Here is a 15452-nt window from a genome sequence, read left to right as displayed (position 1 = left end):
AACTTCACACCATATCCTCACGAAATCCTTGACTTATTCTTTTCTTCTTTGACATGTTCAACTCCCTCAGTGAGAGGATAGACAAGGAATACCATCAATGTACTGTTATGAGGAAATCCTAAAAGAGAAATCTGATTGTCCCATTCTGTTCAAGTTCTGGCAAATGCCCTCAAAAAAGGGCTATTCTGTAGTTGATGAAATTTCCAGGGTTTGCAGTTATTAACTGACCAATACCAGCTATGATACAGAGCCTGCAAATACACCTAAACATCAGAGAGGATCTTCAATGGTTTCAGCAGAGAAGTATCTTCCGAGTCAAATTTTGATTTCAGTTCTCATTCAAGTAGATTATTCTAAACTATTCTCCATCAACAATCCTTCTAGTAAGTTCCTACTCAGTTCACATGTTAATATATACATCCTTATTTCACCAAAAAAAGTTCATTTTTTTTTTCCAGGAACAGGGCACAAGAGAAAAAGAAGAGAGTTCTTCCACCGATTGTCCGAAAATGGTATAACCCAACTCTAGTTCCACAATTAGAATATGGGAATGGCCAAATCAATTAAAAGAAATAAACAGTCTTCTCACTTCATTATACCCAGAGCATAGGAGCCGCATCCTTACGTTTACAACTAATGAAGTGATCTTGTATAAAGGGCAAACCTAGTGTATAAGGCCCCCACCAAAACAGGGCCTGGGGAGGGTCATAACGGATGCAGCCTTACTCCCTCTTCACGGAGAGGCTGTTTCCTGACTCAAACTCATGACCACTAAGTCGCAATGGAGCAACCTTACCGTTGGGCCAAGGTCCGGTCTATGCGGACCTCTCCAAAATTTCTGGATACTCTCTTAAAGCCAAGGGGCAGACAAAAGACCAAAAGGGCCCTCTCCAAAATTCACCTTCAATGAGACTGAACTCTTTTATAAGCCTTGCTGTTGGCCCGTCTAGATATTCCCGCTCTGCAACATTGAATACGAAAACTCCATTTAAATCCTGTAGATTTTTCTTCTCTCTCTGCAAAAATGTAACAAAAATAAAATTATAAATTTCTACGCACTAAACATAGAGAATAACTATTAAAGAATCATAATCTAGGCAGAGGAAGGTGCAGTACAACTAACAAAACTGCCAAGATCAAAACTAATTCATATTGGTTCCCCTTGCAACATGATTGAGGGAGGAATCCTGCATCCAGCACTGAGATGTATGAGGTGGTTCTTCAAGCCCTTTAAGTGCAGTAGAAGTGAGGGCTGTTTTTCCATGGTGGAAATGAAAACACTTTCAAATATAAGATCTCAAAGCAAGGTGGGAGGAAGAGTCACCTTCTTCAACTTATTTATCAAACAAGGAAGAGGTGCACAATTACAGCCCATTGTTATGGATAAGGAGCTTCAAATCATATTGTTTTCGCTAAAGAGAGCTCCAGCTCTTGATTAGGGGAACTATTAGGGGTTGAGACAGCACATGGGAATCCTAAGTTTAAATGTCCTGCCTGATTTTTGCTTGCTTTCATCTTGGTCTATGGCACTGTCACAGGAGTTGGGAGTTGAATCCTGTTCTGTAGGTGTCCTTGTTGCTAAGATATGCAGGCAATGTTCAGTTTGATAGTGGGATCAGCCATAGGATGAGGATTTCCTTTTTTTTTTTTTTTTTTTTTCTTTTGAGGGGGTGGAGTTTTGTATTGTCATTCTTCCCTGTTCTGGTATGGAAACTGATCCTCCAAGCTATGGTATTGTAATTGGGATATTGTATGGGTATTTCATGTGGTTTCAAGACTAACCCTCCAAACTATTTTTTCCTCCATGTCCTCTCCTTATATTTTTCCTCCCTTCCTGATCTTCCTCCCTTAGCTGTTAGCAGGATATTCTTAAGTGAATAAACTGTTAAGCTGAAGATAAATTTATAGGACCAAAAGTTTCTTGTGAGACAATCATCAATTATGGTGATGACACTTGCTTTACTTTGATTATTGATGAGTATGCCTATTGAGCCCATAAGAAACACTCATTTTGTCTTTATGATAAATAGTTAGGACTTTCCTAGTAGAAAGATCATGTATAGAACTGTAGGGATACATTAAAGTCCTCAGATCCACATCCTCTAATATTAAGTTTCTAAATCAAGTAATAATAAATTAAAAAAGAAAATGAAACCAGGACAGGCTCTCATTTAAAGATGGCACTGCAACAGAAGATATAGCTCATAAAAAATGGCAGAGCAAGATCTGATCATCTGTATAAATTTAAATTGTCTACATTGTTAGTGTTGAAGTATTATTGCAGGGGGTATAATGGAAATGTTTCTCTATATGAGGAGGGTATAGGTAATTATATTTTAAGTCAGGCAGGTATTTGTAATCCTTCATATAAATATACATTGTGGCTGTGGTTGGGGATTTTCAGCCTCCTACTGCATTGCTCTTCTATTCCCTTCTCTTCCCTCCCCTCTTCTTTTTCTTCTCTTGGTCTGCTAAGGTGTTGGTTATGTTGTTTTGATAATGTCACATGGTATCAGAACCAAGAGGTCAGTTGTTCAATCCCTGGTAAGTTGTGTGATGTTGTGCTCCTACGCCTTGGACCCTCAGAGCCACGTGATGATGTCCATGCAGATCCACTTGTGTTTGTAACCCTACACGTGCCTGGGTTGGTGGTGGTGTTGTGTGTTGATGTTGTGGCCCCTTACTTCCTCCTTATCATTATCCTTTGTACTTCATGTTCCTTAATTACCGTTAAATCTCTGAGTCAACATACCAAGTCGCTGGATTGTTCTGCCATGTTTTATCCCTCTTATTGTGTATTTTAGGATCTTCCGACAAGAAAGAAAATTTGTGGAGGGCATGAGAAAGATGTACTATAAAATCTTGATGATGGTTCTCCTCTGAGCATGGAATTATTCATCAAAGTATTTGATTATAGTCACCTCAACAGAATGGTGTTGTTGAATGTAAAAATAGACATTTATTGGAGATTTCTGTGTCTTAGACACTCATATTTAACATGAATGTCCCAAAAATTATTAGGGGATGTTGTTTTAACTTCATGTCATCTCATTAATCAGATGCCCTCTTCAGCTTTTTAAACCAATATCATGTTTCCGTTGCTTTTCATAATTCTCCACTATTTCCTTTACCACCTTGGGTTTTAGGTTGCACTTTTTTTATTCCTAATCTTCCCCCTGCCATTGATAAATTGTCTCCCCATGCCATTAAATGCTTTTGTCTAGGGTATTCACATACTCAAAAAGGCTATAGATGCTATGATCCAGTTTCCAATAGTTTATCAGTGTTGATGTTACATTATTTGAAAATACTCCATATTTTTCTAAAACTAAATCTTTTAGTTCTCTGATTTCTTCATTTCTTCCTTTTGTGGATGCTTCCCCTTAGCCTTGGACAGCACCTCTTCAAGTGTATAGGTGCCTCCCTAAGCCATCTCACAGGCCGTAGATCATTCCTCTATATCGCCATTTACAGAGTCTGAATCTCCATTGGGGAATCCTACGCATCCACCTACAACCATTGTTTTACCTGTAGCACTTTGGAAAGGTACTCTATCATGCAATCAAAAATCCTTGGTTACATGTCAGATTTCTCAGTTTGTTTCTTTCTCACATTTTCCATCTTCACTTCATAATTTTGCATTATCCTTGTCCAAGCCCTCTGTTCCTAAAACTAATCGCAAAGCATTCTCTCACCCGGGGTGGAAATCTGCTATGTATGTGAAGATTGATGCCCTGGGTTGTCGCCAAACATGGACACTAGTTGATTTACCCCTAGGTAAGGAGCTTGTAAGGTGTCGTTGAGTGTACACCATTAATTGTTAACCTTAATGGTTCTATCAAGCAGCTTAAACCTCGCCTGGTTGCTAAGGGGTACACTCAAACTTATGGAGTAGATTAGTTTGAGACGTTTTGATGGAATCAAGGTATCCCTAAGTAAGTTTCAGATTCCAATCCACAAATAGAATTGTAGGGATCCTAAACCAGCAAGGTAACACCAAAGATATCAATCGACCAAGGGTTCAGATCAACCCCAAATTTAGGTTGGGTGTAGATAACTAAAAGTACCTCAATCCCTCAAAAGAAGATGAGAATCCAATGGTTGGATCCAAGTTACACACAAAGGATGGAAACAGAAAGTAAGGCCAAATTTTAGAAACAGTAGACTAACTTCAAATCCTCCAAGTAGAGTAGCACCAGAACATAGACTGACTCATCACTTTGTAAGTTATTCAACATATGTAAAAATCAACTCAAATGGCCAGATGTTGCAGAACAGAAGTTCACAAAAATAGCTACTTATGGTCATATTTACTACCCAGCAATAGACATTAATCCGTAGGGCAGATGTTTTAGAGTTATGTAATAGAGGTACTTTGGTAAATGGTTTATTTCCTTGTTGTTTTATGTTGTATTTTTCCTTTTTTACCTTTTACCTCCCTAGGGAGGTGCATGTAATTCCTCTTATCATGTTAGTGTCTTAGTGAATCAATATAGGTGCTCTCTCTCTCTCTCTCTCTCTCTCTCTCTATATATATATATATATATATATCTACTCTCTAGGGAGGTGTATGTAATTCCTCTCTTTACTTCTCTTCTCTTCTCTTATCTCTTACCTTGATCCTTGCTTACTTTCAACTTGGTATCAGAGCCAAGCAGGTTTGAGAGTCAGACAGCAGCTCTCTCATTATTTGTGCCTCTTGGAACCCTAGCAAAATAAAAAGGTCCAATAGAGGCTATATAATGTAGGAAGATACAACTAGAAGACCTAATGAAGTTCTATCATCAAGAAAAAAGACTCGATGGAAGGTGAGTTGCCTTATTTGGGTCCAACTTGCTATGTGTGATGTTTCTGGTTGCTTTGTGTTAGTGAGTTGCCTTATTTGGGTCTTGTGAGTTGGCATGGAATGAATCCACACCTTGAACGATGTATGTAGTTTTGAGTTTTCTCAGGTTTTATGGTTTGCTCCCTTGCTGGAACTTTTTCCGAGTCTGGGATGGAGTTTTTTATGTAGAGTCTGGGATAAGGTTATGTTTGTTGTTGTTGTTGTGTACACCCCAATTGGTATGTATATCCAGCCAATTAGTTTAGGTGTATTCATACATCATGTCAGAGGTCAATGGACCTATGGAAGCTTTGGCTAGTGTTTCGAGTGGTACCAACCCCAGTCCGATTGCATTTGAAAATCCCAATACTCAAATATCCATCGTGAAGTTGGACAGCACAAACTACTTGGATTGGTCACATTCAATGAAGTTATCCCTGCAAAGTCCAAGGAAGTTAGGGTACATTACTGGCACCGTTAAGGCTCCTCCTTCAATTGATCCCACATATTAGAAATGGGAGACCGAGAACTCAACCATTATGACTTGGTTGATTTTTCTATGAAACTCGAGATTGGCAAAAGGTTGATGAGAAAGGAAACAGCCAAGGACATTTGGGATAGTGTCTCTGAGACTTTTCACAGAGTAGAGTGGGTGATTCAGCTAAGGTCTACCAATTCTTTCAAAAGGTTATCACAATGAAGCAGGGAGACAACTGTATCTTTGTATTATAAAACTGCAATTGGACTATGGGTGGAATATGATCATTATCGGGATCTTCAATTGTCCAATCAAAAGTCTATGTTTTGATTCTCCTTGGTGGACTAAACCCGCAGTTTGACCCAATCCGGGTGCAAATTTGGGGCTGATCACCTCTTCTCCATCTTTGGATGAAGTACATAGGTATTTGCAAAGTAAGGAGACTCAAAGAGTAGCCATGGAAATTGTACCATCCCTTGAGAGATCTGCACTCTTCTCTATATGGGTAGTGCACTTAAGCAATCAATCAAATCAATTGGTTATCCTCAACAACCAATAGAATAAAACCAAAATAATAGAATACAAATCTAGAAGACCTAATCACTATCTAAAAATTAATAATAACAATAAACATAAGAATGAGTGCCAAATTCTATCACGACAAACCTTCATCATTTCAGATGTAATGCACCTCCAACCAGACCTATAGAAAATGGAACAAACAACAAGCCAGGTAATAAAGTATACCATTAACAAACATCTTCCTCTTCTGAAGTTACACAACTTAAGTTCTATCAATTTTATCCCTCAACTTAGGCCCTCTTTAGTACAATTCCTATTTCAATTTCTGGAAGCTATTCCAATTTCTGAGGCTGTTCAGTATGATTTTTGTACCTAATTTCAGAGAAATTGAAATCCATTTGAATAGAAATCTTGAAACAACTGAGGAACTATTTCAATTTTAAAGGCTGAAATCACTTCAGTCTATTGCACACTGACGTGTTGATGAGCACGTGCTCAAACCATGAGCAAAATTGTACCTTTTGTTTGTAAAGAGAAGAGAAGAAAAGAGTGAGAGAGTGAGAGAGAGTCCTATGATTGGAGCAAGGGAGTCCCACTCAATTAAATTGGGGCTGCTCACCTTCATTCATTAAATAGCTCAGCCATTAAAAGTCCTACTAGAAATAGGATAGGCCAAAACAGAATAGGAAACGAATACTAGCTGCAAACTCCTACTAAGAGAACTCAGTTCTAATAAGAGTATAGGACTAGGACAATCCTAATGGGACTAGGAAAACCCCAAGGTAGGAGTCTACACAAGTCGCAGACTCCTCCCCTCTCACGATACACTTCTAACACTCCCCCTCAAGCTGGAGCATAGATGTTAAGCAAACCCAGCTTGTTACAAATATAGTTCACTCTACTACTCCCCAAAGACTTGGTAAAAACATCTACAAGTGACATTCCACCTCATTATACTTTGTCCTCTCATGGAACACTGGATTTGATGCAATATAGATCGCAGCTTGGTTGTCACACCATAACTGCATAGATGAAGTAAACTCAAACCCAAGTTCTGTCAACAGTTGTTTCACCCACATCAACTCACAAGTGACATGAGCCATGGAGCGATACTCAAACTCTGCGCTAGGCCTAGCCACAATAGCATGCTTCTTGCTCTTCCCAGACCCAAGATTACCATCAACAAATGTACAATACCAATAATTGATCGCCTATCAACAGGAGATCCAGCCCAATCAACATCACATAAACCCTTAATACGACCATCTCCATGATCAAGGTATAGTAGACCATGACCTAGAGCTTTCTTGAGATATCTCAGAATACGAATAACGGCATCTCAGTGAGATGTCTATGGAGACAAAAGAAACTGACTTACGACACTAACAGAAAAGGCAATGTCAGGCCTAGTCACTATCAAATAATTAAGTTTTCCCACTAATCTTCGATACTTCTCAAGATCATCTAACAAATCACCACTCTCAACTGTGAGCTTTACATTTGGATCTATATGAGTATCCACAGGCTTGGACCCTAACATTCCAGTCTCTGTCAGCAAATCCAAAACATATTTCCTCTGAGAGAGGGAAATACCTTTTCTTCACTAAGCAACCTCAATACCTAAGAAAAACTTCAACCATCCTAGATCCCTGGTCTGAAACTTCCATTATAGATGTGTTTTCAGACTTTGGATCACTTCAATACCATCTCCAGTGATGACAACATAAACAACAAGAAATATTTTTCTCGTGCCAGACTTCCGATAGAACACTGAATGACCGCTATCACACCTGGACAACCTGAACTCACAAACCACATCAGTGAACCTACCAAACCATTCCCGAGGAGGATGCTTCAAACCATATAAAGATTTCTTCAATTTGTACACCATACCAGACTCCCCCTGAACAACAAACCCTGGTGGTTGCTCCATATAGACCTCTTCATGAAAATCACCCTGAAGAAAAGCATTCCCCACATCGAGCTAATACAACGGCCAATGAGAAGAAGAAGAAAAATATATCAATATACAAACAGAAGCCAACTTGGTCACAACAGAAAAAGTGTCCAGGTTATCAACCCCATACACCTATGTATAGACTTTGGCCATTAACCGAGCTTTCAACTGAGCAAGAAAACAATATGGGTTTACCGTAACAACATAAACCCATAGACAACCAATAGCGGACTTACCCTGAGGTAACGATAAAAGATTCCAAGTACGATTTGCAGCCAAAGCCAGTAACTCCTCTTCCAAAGATGTCCTCCAACCAGAACTAGACAATGCCTCTACAACAGACTTAAGAACAGAATGACAAGACAAAGTAGAGAGCCAAGTATGAAAAGAGGAAGACTGACCAAAATAAGAAACAAAGTTTAAAATGGGATGTTGGGTACAACTCCAAACACCCTTACGCTATGTAATGGGAACATCAACATCAGAGAAAGAAATACTTGGATCAGGGACCGTAGGCGAAGATGACGACGTTGGGACTGTGAGACAGGGGGTGCTGATTCTTTACAAGGATGACAAGTATAAACAATTGGACAACGAGCGGTGGGGGCACTACTGCGAAGGAGGTGGTGGTACCATAGCATCTGCGGGATCCTATGGAGAATAATGTTAAGCAACATAGAGGGGAAGATCATCATCCATTTCAAACACAACAATGGACTCATCCGGATAAAAAACAAACTCAAAGAAGGAAAGTTCAGCAATAACAAAATAATTCTTATGTCTTGGGCAATAACATCGATAACCTTTTTTAATATGTGAATAACCCAAAAAGATACACTTAAGAGCACGTGGATCCAACTTCGACAAACCTGGACGATGATCACGAATAAAACAAACACAACCAAAAATACGAGGAAGAATAAACAAAGGTTCAGAAGGAAACAGCAAAGAATGAGGAATAGTTCCCTGTAATAACGATGAAGGCATTCGATTAATAAGATAATAAGCAGTTAAAATGGCATCTGACCAAAACAATTTCTAGAATAAAAGAGACAGAGCAACCTCCATCAAATGCCTATTTTTTCTCTCAACAACACCAATTTGTTGGGGTGTGTCTGAGCAGGAAGATTAATGTAACATAACACAACCAGCCATAAACTAAGAGAAAGGACCAAAAAAGTATTCCTTGGCATTATCACTTCGTAAAACCTTGATTGTTAAATTAAACTGATTCCGAAGCTCAGCAACAAATGCACAAAAAATAGAATGATGCTTCATTAAATAAATCCAGGTAACTATGGAGTAGTAGTCAACTAAAGTAACAAAATATCTGTTACAATATTAATTTATATGTAACCAGAACCAGAAACGAGAAGAAGAAGAGAAAAAAAGAAGGATAGACCGAAAGCTGTCCAAAAACAGAGCAGCCTGCGATCAGTCCAGAATAGACTGATTGCAGGTCAAGATAGTGTATATATATTGCTTAAAACAAAAAGAAGAAATTACATAAAAACCCCCTCACTTAAGCTGCCCTAAAGGACCAAAATAAGGACCCGATAGGACCAAAAGGCCCCTATCGGATCCTAGAATTGACGCTAATCCCTTATCAGGATTAGCGCTAATTCCCAACACTCCCCCTCAAGTTGGAGCATACACATCACCCATGCTCAGCTTGGTACAACCATTGTGAAAAGTAGGGGCAAACAAGGACTTAGTGAACATGCCAGCTAACTGATCCGATGAAGGAACAAAAGGAGTTTCAATCAGCCTCTTCAGAACAGCATCTCGAACAAAATGGCAGTCCACTTTAATGTGTTTGGTTCTCTCATGGAAGACCAGATTACTAGCAATATAAACCACAGCTTGGTTGTCACAATACATTTTCATTGGTGTAGTCATTGGAAACCCCAGCTCCAAAAGTAACGACCGCAGCCACATCAACTCAACATTGGTATGAGCCATGGCTCTGTACTCAGCTTCTGCACTGGATCGGGCAATAGTAGTCTGCTTTTTGCTGCACCACGTAATAAGATTACCTCCAACAAAAGTGCAGTATCCAATGGTAGAACTCCGATCCCTAGCAGGGCCAACCCAATCAGCATCAGAATATCCCACTAGTTCCATATGTTGATTCAGACGATAAATCAACCATTTTCCAGGAGCACCTTTTAGATAACGAAGAACACGAACAACAACATCCCAATGTGCTCTCTGAGGAGTCTGCATAAACTGACTAAGGACCCCAACAGAATAGGAAATGTCAGAATGAGTCACAGTGTAAATTAGCTTGCCAATCAAGCTCTTGTACTAATATGCACATTCTAGAGAGGTTCACCATCATCCACACCAAACTTTTGGTGAGGGTCCATAGGAATATCAACGGGTCTGGATTAAAAACATCCTAGTATCAGATAGAAGATCCATCACATACTTCCTTTGAGACAGACTGATCCCTTTCTTGCAGCAGATTACCTCAATCCCAAGGAAATAATGAAGTTGGCCTAGATCCTTTGTCTGAAAATGGTGCTGGAGATGATCTTTTACTTCAGAAATTCCTGCCTCATTACCAGTCAGAATAATATCATCAACATATACAACCAAGACAACCAACTTATCACCTCTGCGACGAACAAACACAGAATGATCAGAATAACACTGAGAAAAACCACAAGCAACTATGGTGGCACTGAACCTGTCAAACCATGCTCAAGGAGACTGTTTCAGCCCATATATAGCCTTGTGTAAGCAATACAAACGACCTGTACTCTCCCCCTGAACAACATACCCCGGAGGTTGCTCCATATACACCTCTTCTTGTAAATCACCATATAAGAAGGCATTCTTGATGTCCAACTGAAACAAGGGCCAATCAAAGTTGATAGCAAGAGAAATAAGAAGAACATAATTCAATCTAGCAACCAGGGAGGTCTCAAAGTAATCAACACCATATGTCTATGTATACCCCTTAACAACCAGACGGGCCTTCAACTGCTCAACAGAGCCATCAGAATGATACTTAATAGTATACACCCAGCAACACTTCACCAGATCCTTACTAGGAGATAAATCTACCAAACTCCAGGTACCACGACTCAAAAGGGCATCCATTTCTACATCCATGGCAGCCTTCCATCTAGGGATACGGAGGGCCTCAGTATGGGTACGGGGAATGGGGTTAGTGGAAAGAGATAGAGCAAGAACATGGATAGGAGAGGGAAGATGAGATAAAGACACAAATTTATCAATAGGATACACAACCATAGATTTGTGAGTGCAAGAACGAGTACCTTTCCTGTGCGCAATCGGTAAGTCATCAGACGGAGGAGGAAGAGGAGCTTCACCTGAGGAAGCCGGCAATGGAAGGAGTGAAGCATCTGGGATATTTACCTCGCCACTTGGCTGTCCAATCTTCTTCCTGCACTGATAAACCTGTAGAGGAGGGGAGTCACTAGCACCAGGAGCATCAGGGAAGGGTATAAGGGAGGGTACGGGTGAAGGAGATGGAGAAGACCACTCTACACTAGATGATGCACTGGAGGTAGAATGAAGTACTTTCAAAGAAGGTCACATCGGCACTGACAAAGTTCCTATGTGAAATAGGGTCATAACACTTATACCCTTTCTGAGTACAAGAATAGCCCAAAAAAATACATTTAGTAGACCTAGGAGCCAACTTATCAACCTGCATATGCAAGTTATGAACAAAGCACACACCCAAAAACCCAAGGAGGAATAGGAAAACTCAGTAAATTAGGGAACATAACAGAGAAGGGAGATTTGTTGGACAAAACAGAGGATGGCATACGGTTAATCAAATGACATGCAGTCAAGACACCATCACACCAAAAATGCTTAAGAACATGCATATGCAGCATCATGGCTCGGGCAACCTCAAGGAGGTGCCGATTTTTGCGCTTTGCTACTCCATTTTGCTGTGGAGTATAGGCACAACTAGTTTGGTGGATCATCCCATGAGTATCACAAAAATCAGAAATATCAGTTTGAGCATATTCTAAAGCATTATCAGAACGAAAGATTTTAATAGGAATGTCAAACTGAGTCTTTATTTCATTATGGAATTTTGTAAATACATGTAACAATTCAGACCTGTCCTTTAACATATAAAGCCATATAAGGCGGGAATGATCATCCACAAAAGTCACAAAATACCGAAACCCAAATCTATTACTGACTCTGCAAGGACCCCATACATCAGAATGGACTAAAGAAAATAAAGACGGACTACGAGCCACAGAGCGAGATGGGAATGACACACAGTGATGTTTCCCCAACTCACAAGCCTCACACTCTAACCTAGGAGTAGACTTAAAACTAGGAAATAAAAGTTGTAACCTAGAAAGCGACAAATGACCTAAATGACAATGTCATTGCAAAGGAGTGATGTCCCCAATAGCCGTAGCAGCAGCAGAAGAGGTAAGACAGCCGTTGTTGAGGTAATATAATCCATTCTTTTCACGCCCTCCACCAATCGTCTTCCTCGTGTGAAGATCTTGAAAAACACAGTAAGAAGGAAAGAATGTTACTGAGCAATTTAACAAACTAGTTAATTGACTCACAGAGAGAAGACTTAATGGAAATTGAGGAACATGTAAGACAAAGGATAAGTTTATGGATGGACTAGGTGAGATAGAACCGTGACCTAGAACTGGTGTTGAAGCACCATTAGCAAGAATCACAGAGTTAGAACTGGAACTAGTAGAAAAATCCTTAAAAAGTGATGACTTACCGGTTATGTGGGCAGAAGCACCTGAATCAATGATCCAGGGGGTAGATGTAGTAGTAAAGAGGGCTGAGGTACCTATGTGGGCTAGGGTAGCAGCAGATGTGGACGCACCATTAGATGTATTAGCAGATGCCTCAAGAGTGTGCAAGCGCCAGAGCAACTAGTTGATGTCATCTCGTAGACCGGTAGCTGAATCTCCTGAAGAAGGTGTTGGTTTAGTGTCAACTGGAGCCATTGTGTCCGCACCATCATCAGACACTGTATGATTAGCTAACTGTGCTGCCCACTCTGGTTTGCCATGCTTTGCCCAACAAATCTCCACAGTATGGTTGGGCTTTCCATAGAAAGTACACTGGCGTGCAGTACGATCAGAGGGCTGCCACCAGATCCTCGACCAGCCATTCCACGACCTCCCCCACGACTGCGACCACGTCCACGGTTGGCATGGAAGGCAGAATTGTCTTTGGAAGACTAATCAGTTTTGGTAGAAGAGGTAATGCGCTACAGGCGTGAGTATGTATCATTCAAAGGAGGCACAATATCTCCTGCAAGTAAGTGACCCTTCACTACCTTTAGGTCATTGTTCAGACCAGCCAAGAATTTGGGCACAAAGAACTCGTTACGCTGAGCCTTCAATTTGTCAATGTTAGTGGTCAAAGGTTGAAAGACATTGAGTTCTTCAACCATACCCCTGAAAGTATTGTAGTATTCTGCAAGTGGCTTGTCTGACTGGCGATACTGAAACAGTTTTTCATAGATATCATAAATACAGGTCATATTCTTCTCCTGAGAGTAGGTCTCCTTCAAATCATTCCACACTCCCTTGGCAGTAGAATGAAACATAACATTGGGTTCCATACTGTTCCATAACCAAATTAAAATTAATGCATTCTCTTTCTACCATTGAGCATAACCAATTTCAGATTCTTTGGGAGAATCAGAGATGGTGTAATCAAGCTTGTCCTTAGCCATCAAATATACCTTGACTGACTGAGCCCAAAGAAGGTAATTCGAGCTTCCCTTAAGCTTGATAAATGTAATCTGGACATTGACATTGTCCGAGGTAGAAGAAGTAGTAGTAGGGGTAGGGACTTTGATCTCAGCCATGAGAACCAAATAATAATCACCCACCAAGTAGGAAAAACAGCAGCAGTAAGCAATCGGACACCACAAAGCTCAACAAAACATAACCAGCCGATGGGGGCAGCGGTAGTGTCGAATCAGCCTTTGATAGGAGAGCAAAAAAAATTCTGCAAGAAGGCTAATCGCATGGACAAAGAAACACAGTAGGCAGCAGCAACTTTCAGCAGCAAGTATATAAAGAGTACAAAGTAGTAGTAGTAGCAGCCATCGATGATGAAGTAGCAATAGCAGCCATCGGTAGAGGAGAACAAGTCCAGTGGCTCTCTTAAACAGTAAGGACCAGCATAAAACCGATAGCAGCAGTATGGAAGATGACTTACATGTACTGTAGATCACTTCATATTAATTAGGTCATAGTAATTGCAGCAAAGAAGGCGGCTGCACACCAAGGAAGTTTATCGCTAGGTTGAAATCAGAAGCGATAGGTTTGTTTGGACCAATCGATTTGATTAAACCTGCTCTGATACCATGTTACAATATTAATTTAGATGTAACCCGAACCAGAAACGAGAAGGAGAGAAGAGAAGAAGGAGAGACCGAAAGCTGTCCAGAAACAGAGCAGCCTGCGATCAGTCCAGAATAGGCTGATCGCAGGTCAATATAGTGTATACATATTGCTTAAAACAAAAGAAGAAATTACATAAAAGCCCCCTCACTTAAGCCGCAACCCTAAAGGACCAAAATATGGACCCGATAGGACCAAAAGGCCCCTATCGGGTCCTAGAATTGACGCTAATCCTGGGATTAGCGCTAATTCCCAACACTCCCCCTCAAGCTGGAGCATACACATCAATATCGAAACCTAATTTGGAAGTAATGGGACAAGGACCTCATACATCTGAATGAACCAAAGAAAAAGGGTGTGCAAACCGTTTATTGACTCTAGGTGGATAGCTTACATGGTGAAGCTTCTCAAACTGACACGACTCACAATCTAAACTGGAAATAGAATGAAAACGAGGATCAAGCTTCTGTAAACTTTGCATAGACGAATGACCTAGTTGATAATGGATCTGATGGAGGCTAAAAATACTTGAACATGCAACGGAAGTAGAATTATCCTTAAAAAGATAGAGACCCCCAAACTCTACTACCTCTACCAATCATCTTCTTCGTCGTAAGATCCTGAAAAATACATGAATCAAAGAAAAAGTTACGGGGCAGTTGTAAGCTTGTGTAAATTTACTCACAGATAAAAGATTAAAAGGAAGATCGGCTAATAGAAGAACAGACGATAACAAAACTACTCATCCCATCTCCTCTTTATATCTTCATCCTTCACAAGCACTCTACCATCATCATTCTTAATACATCGAACATGGTCGAGATCCCTGCTCTTCCTTTCCCAAATTTTAGCTATCTTATAAATAGCCTTTTCCCCTTCCTTGGTATTTAAATTATTGTAAAAATCATTATATTTTCTTGCCCTTTCTTTCCCCATAATCTTCGTTGCCTGGTTTCTGGCGGCCTTATATCTCTCTTAATCTTCAAGTTCCCCAGTCCTTTGCCAAATCTTAAAATTATCTTTCTTGATCTTGATAGAAGCCTGGACCTCCACATCCCACCACTAAGTCTCTCTAGGGGCCAACTGAGTACCCCTAGACACCCCTAGAACCTCCTTAGAAACTTTCTCAATGCAATCCGTCCTCTCATTCCACATCGTGTTGTCGTCCCCTTCACAATCCCACTTCCCATGCTTCACCACCTTATCTGTAAAAGACCCCAATGACTCTCCTTTCAATCTCCACCACCTAACCTTAGGGCAAACATGTTTCCTTGGTTT

At 40.3% G+C, this 15452-nt stretch overlaps 1 protein-coding gene across 3 annotated transcripts in view; it reads right to left on the bottom strand.

Annotated features, from left to right (window-relative positions):
• LOC122074887 (ATP-dependent DNA helicase 2 subunit KU70) overlaps positions 1-15452 on the bottom strand; it is a 78243-nt gene that overhangs the window by 45371 nt on the left and 17420 nt on the right. For all 3 annotated transcript variants that reach the window (XM_042639872.1, XM_042639874.1, XM_042639873.1), the window contains one exon: positions 902-1016. In XM_042639872.1, coding sequence (XP_042495806.1) covers positions 902-1016 — 115 coding nt within the window. The remainder of the gene's footprint in view (positions 1-901; positions 1017-15452) is intronic.

Source organism: Macadamia integrifolia, chromosome 3 (assembly GCF_013358625.1).
Source record: "Macadamia integrifolia cultivar HAES 741 chromosome 3, SCU_Mint_v3, whole genome shotgun sequence".
NCBI lineage: Eukaryota > Viridiplantae > Streptophyta > Magnoliopsida > Proteales > Proteaceae > Macadamia > Macadamia integrifolia.
The sequence above is the reverse complement of the archived record's forward strand: the minus strand, read 5'-3'. Positions and strand labels throughout refer to the sequence as shown.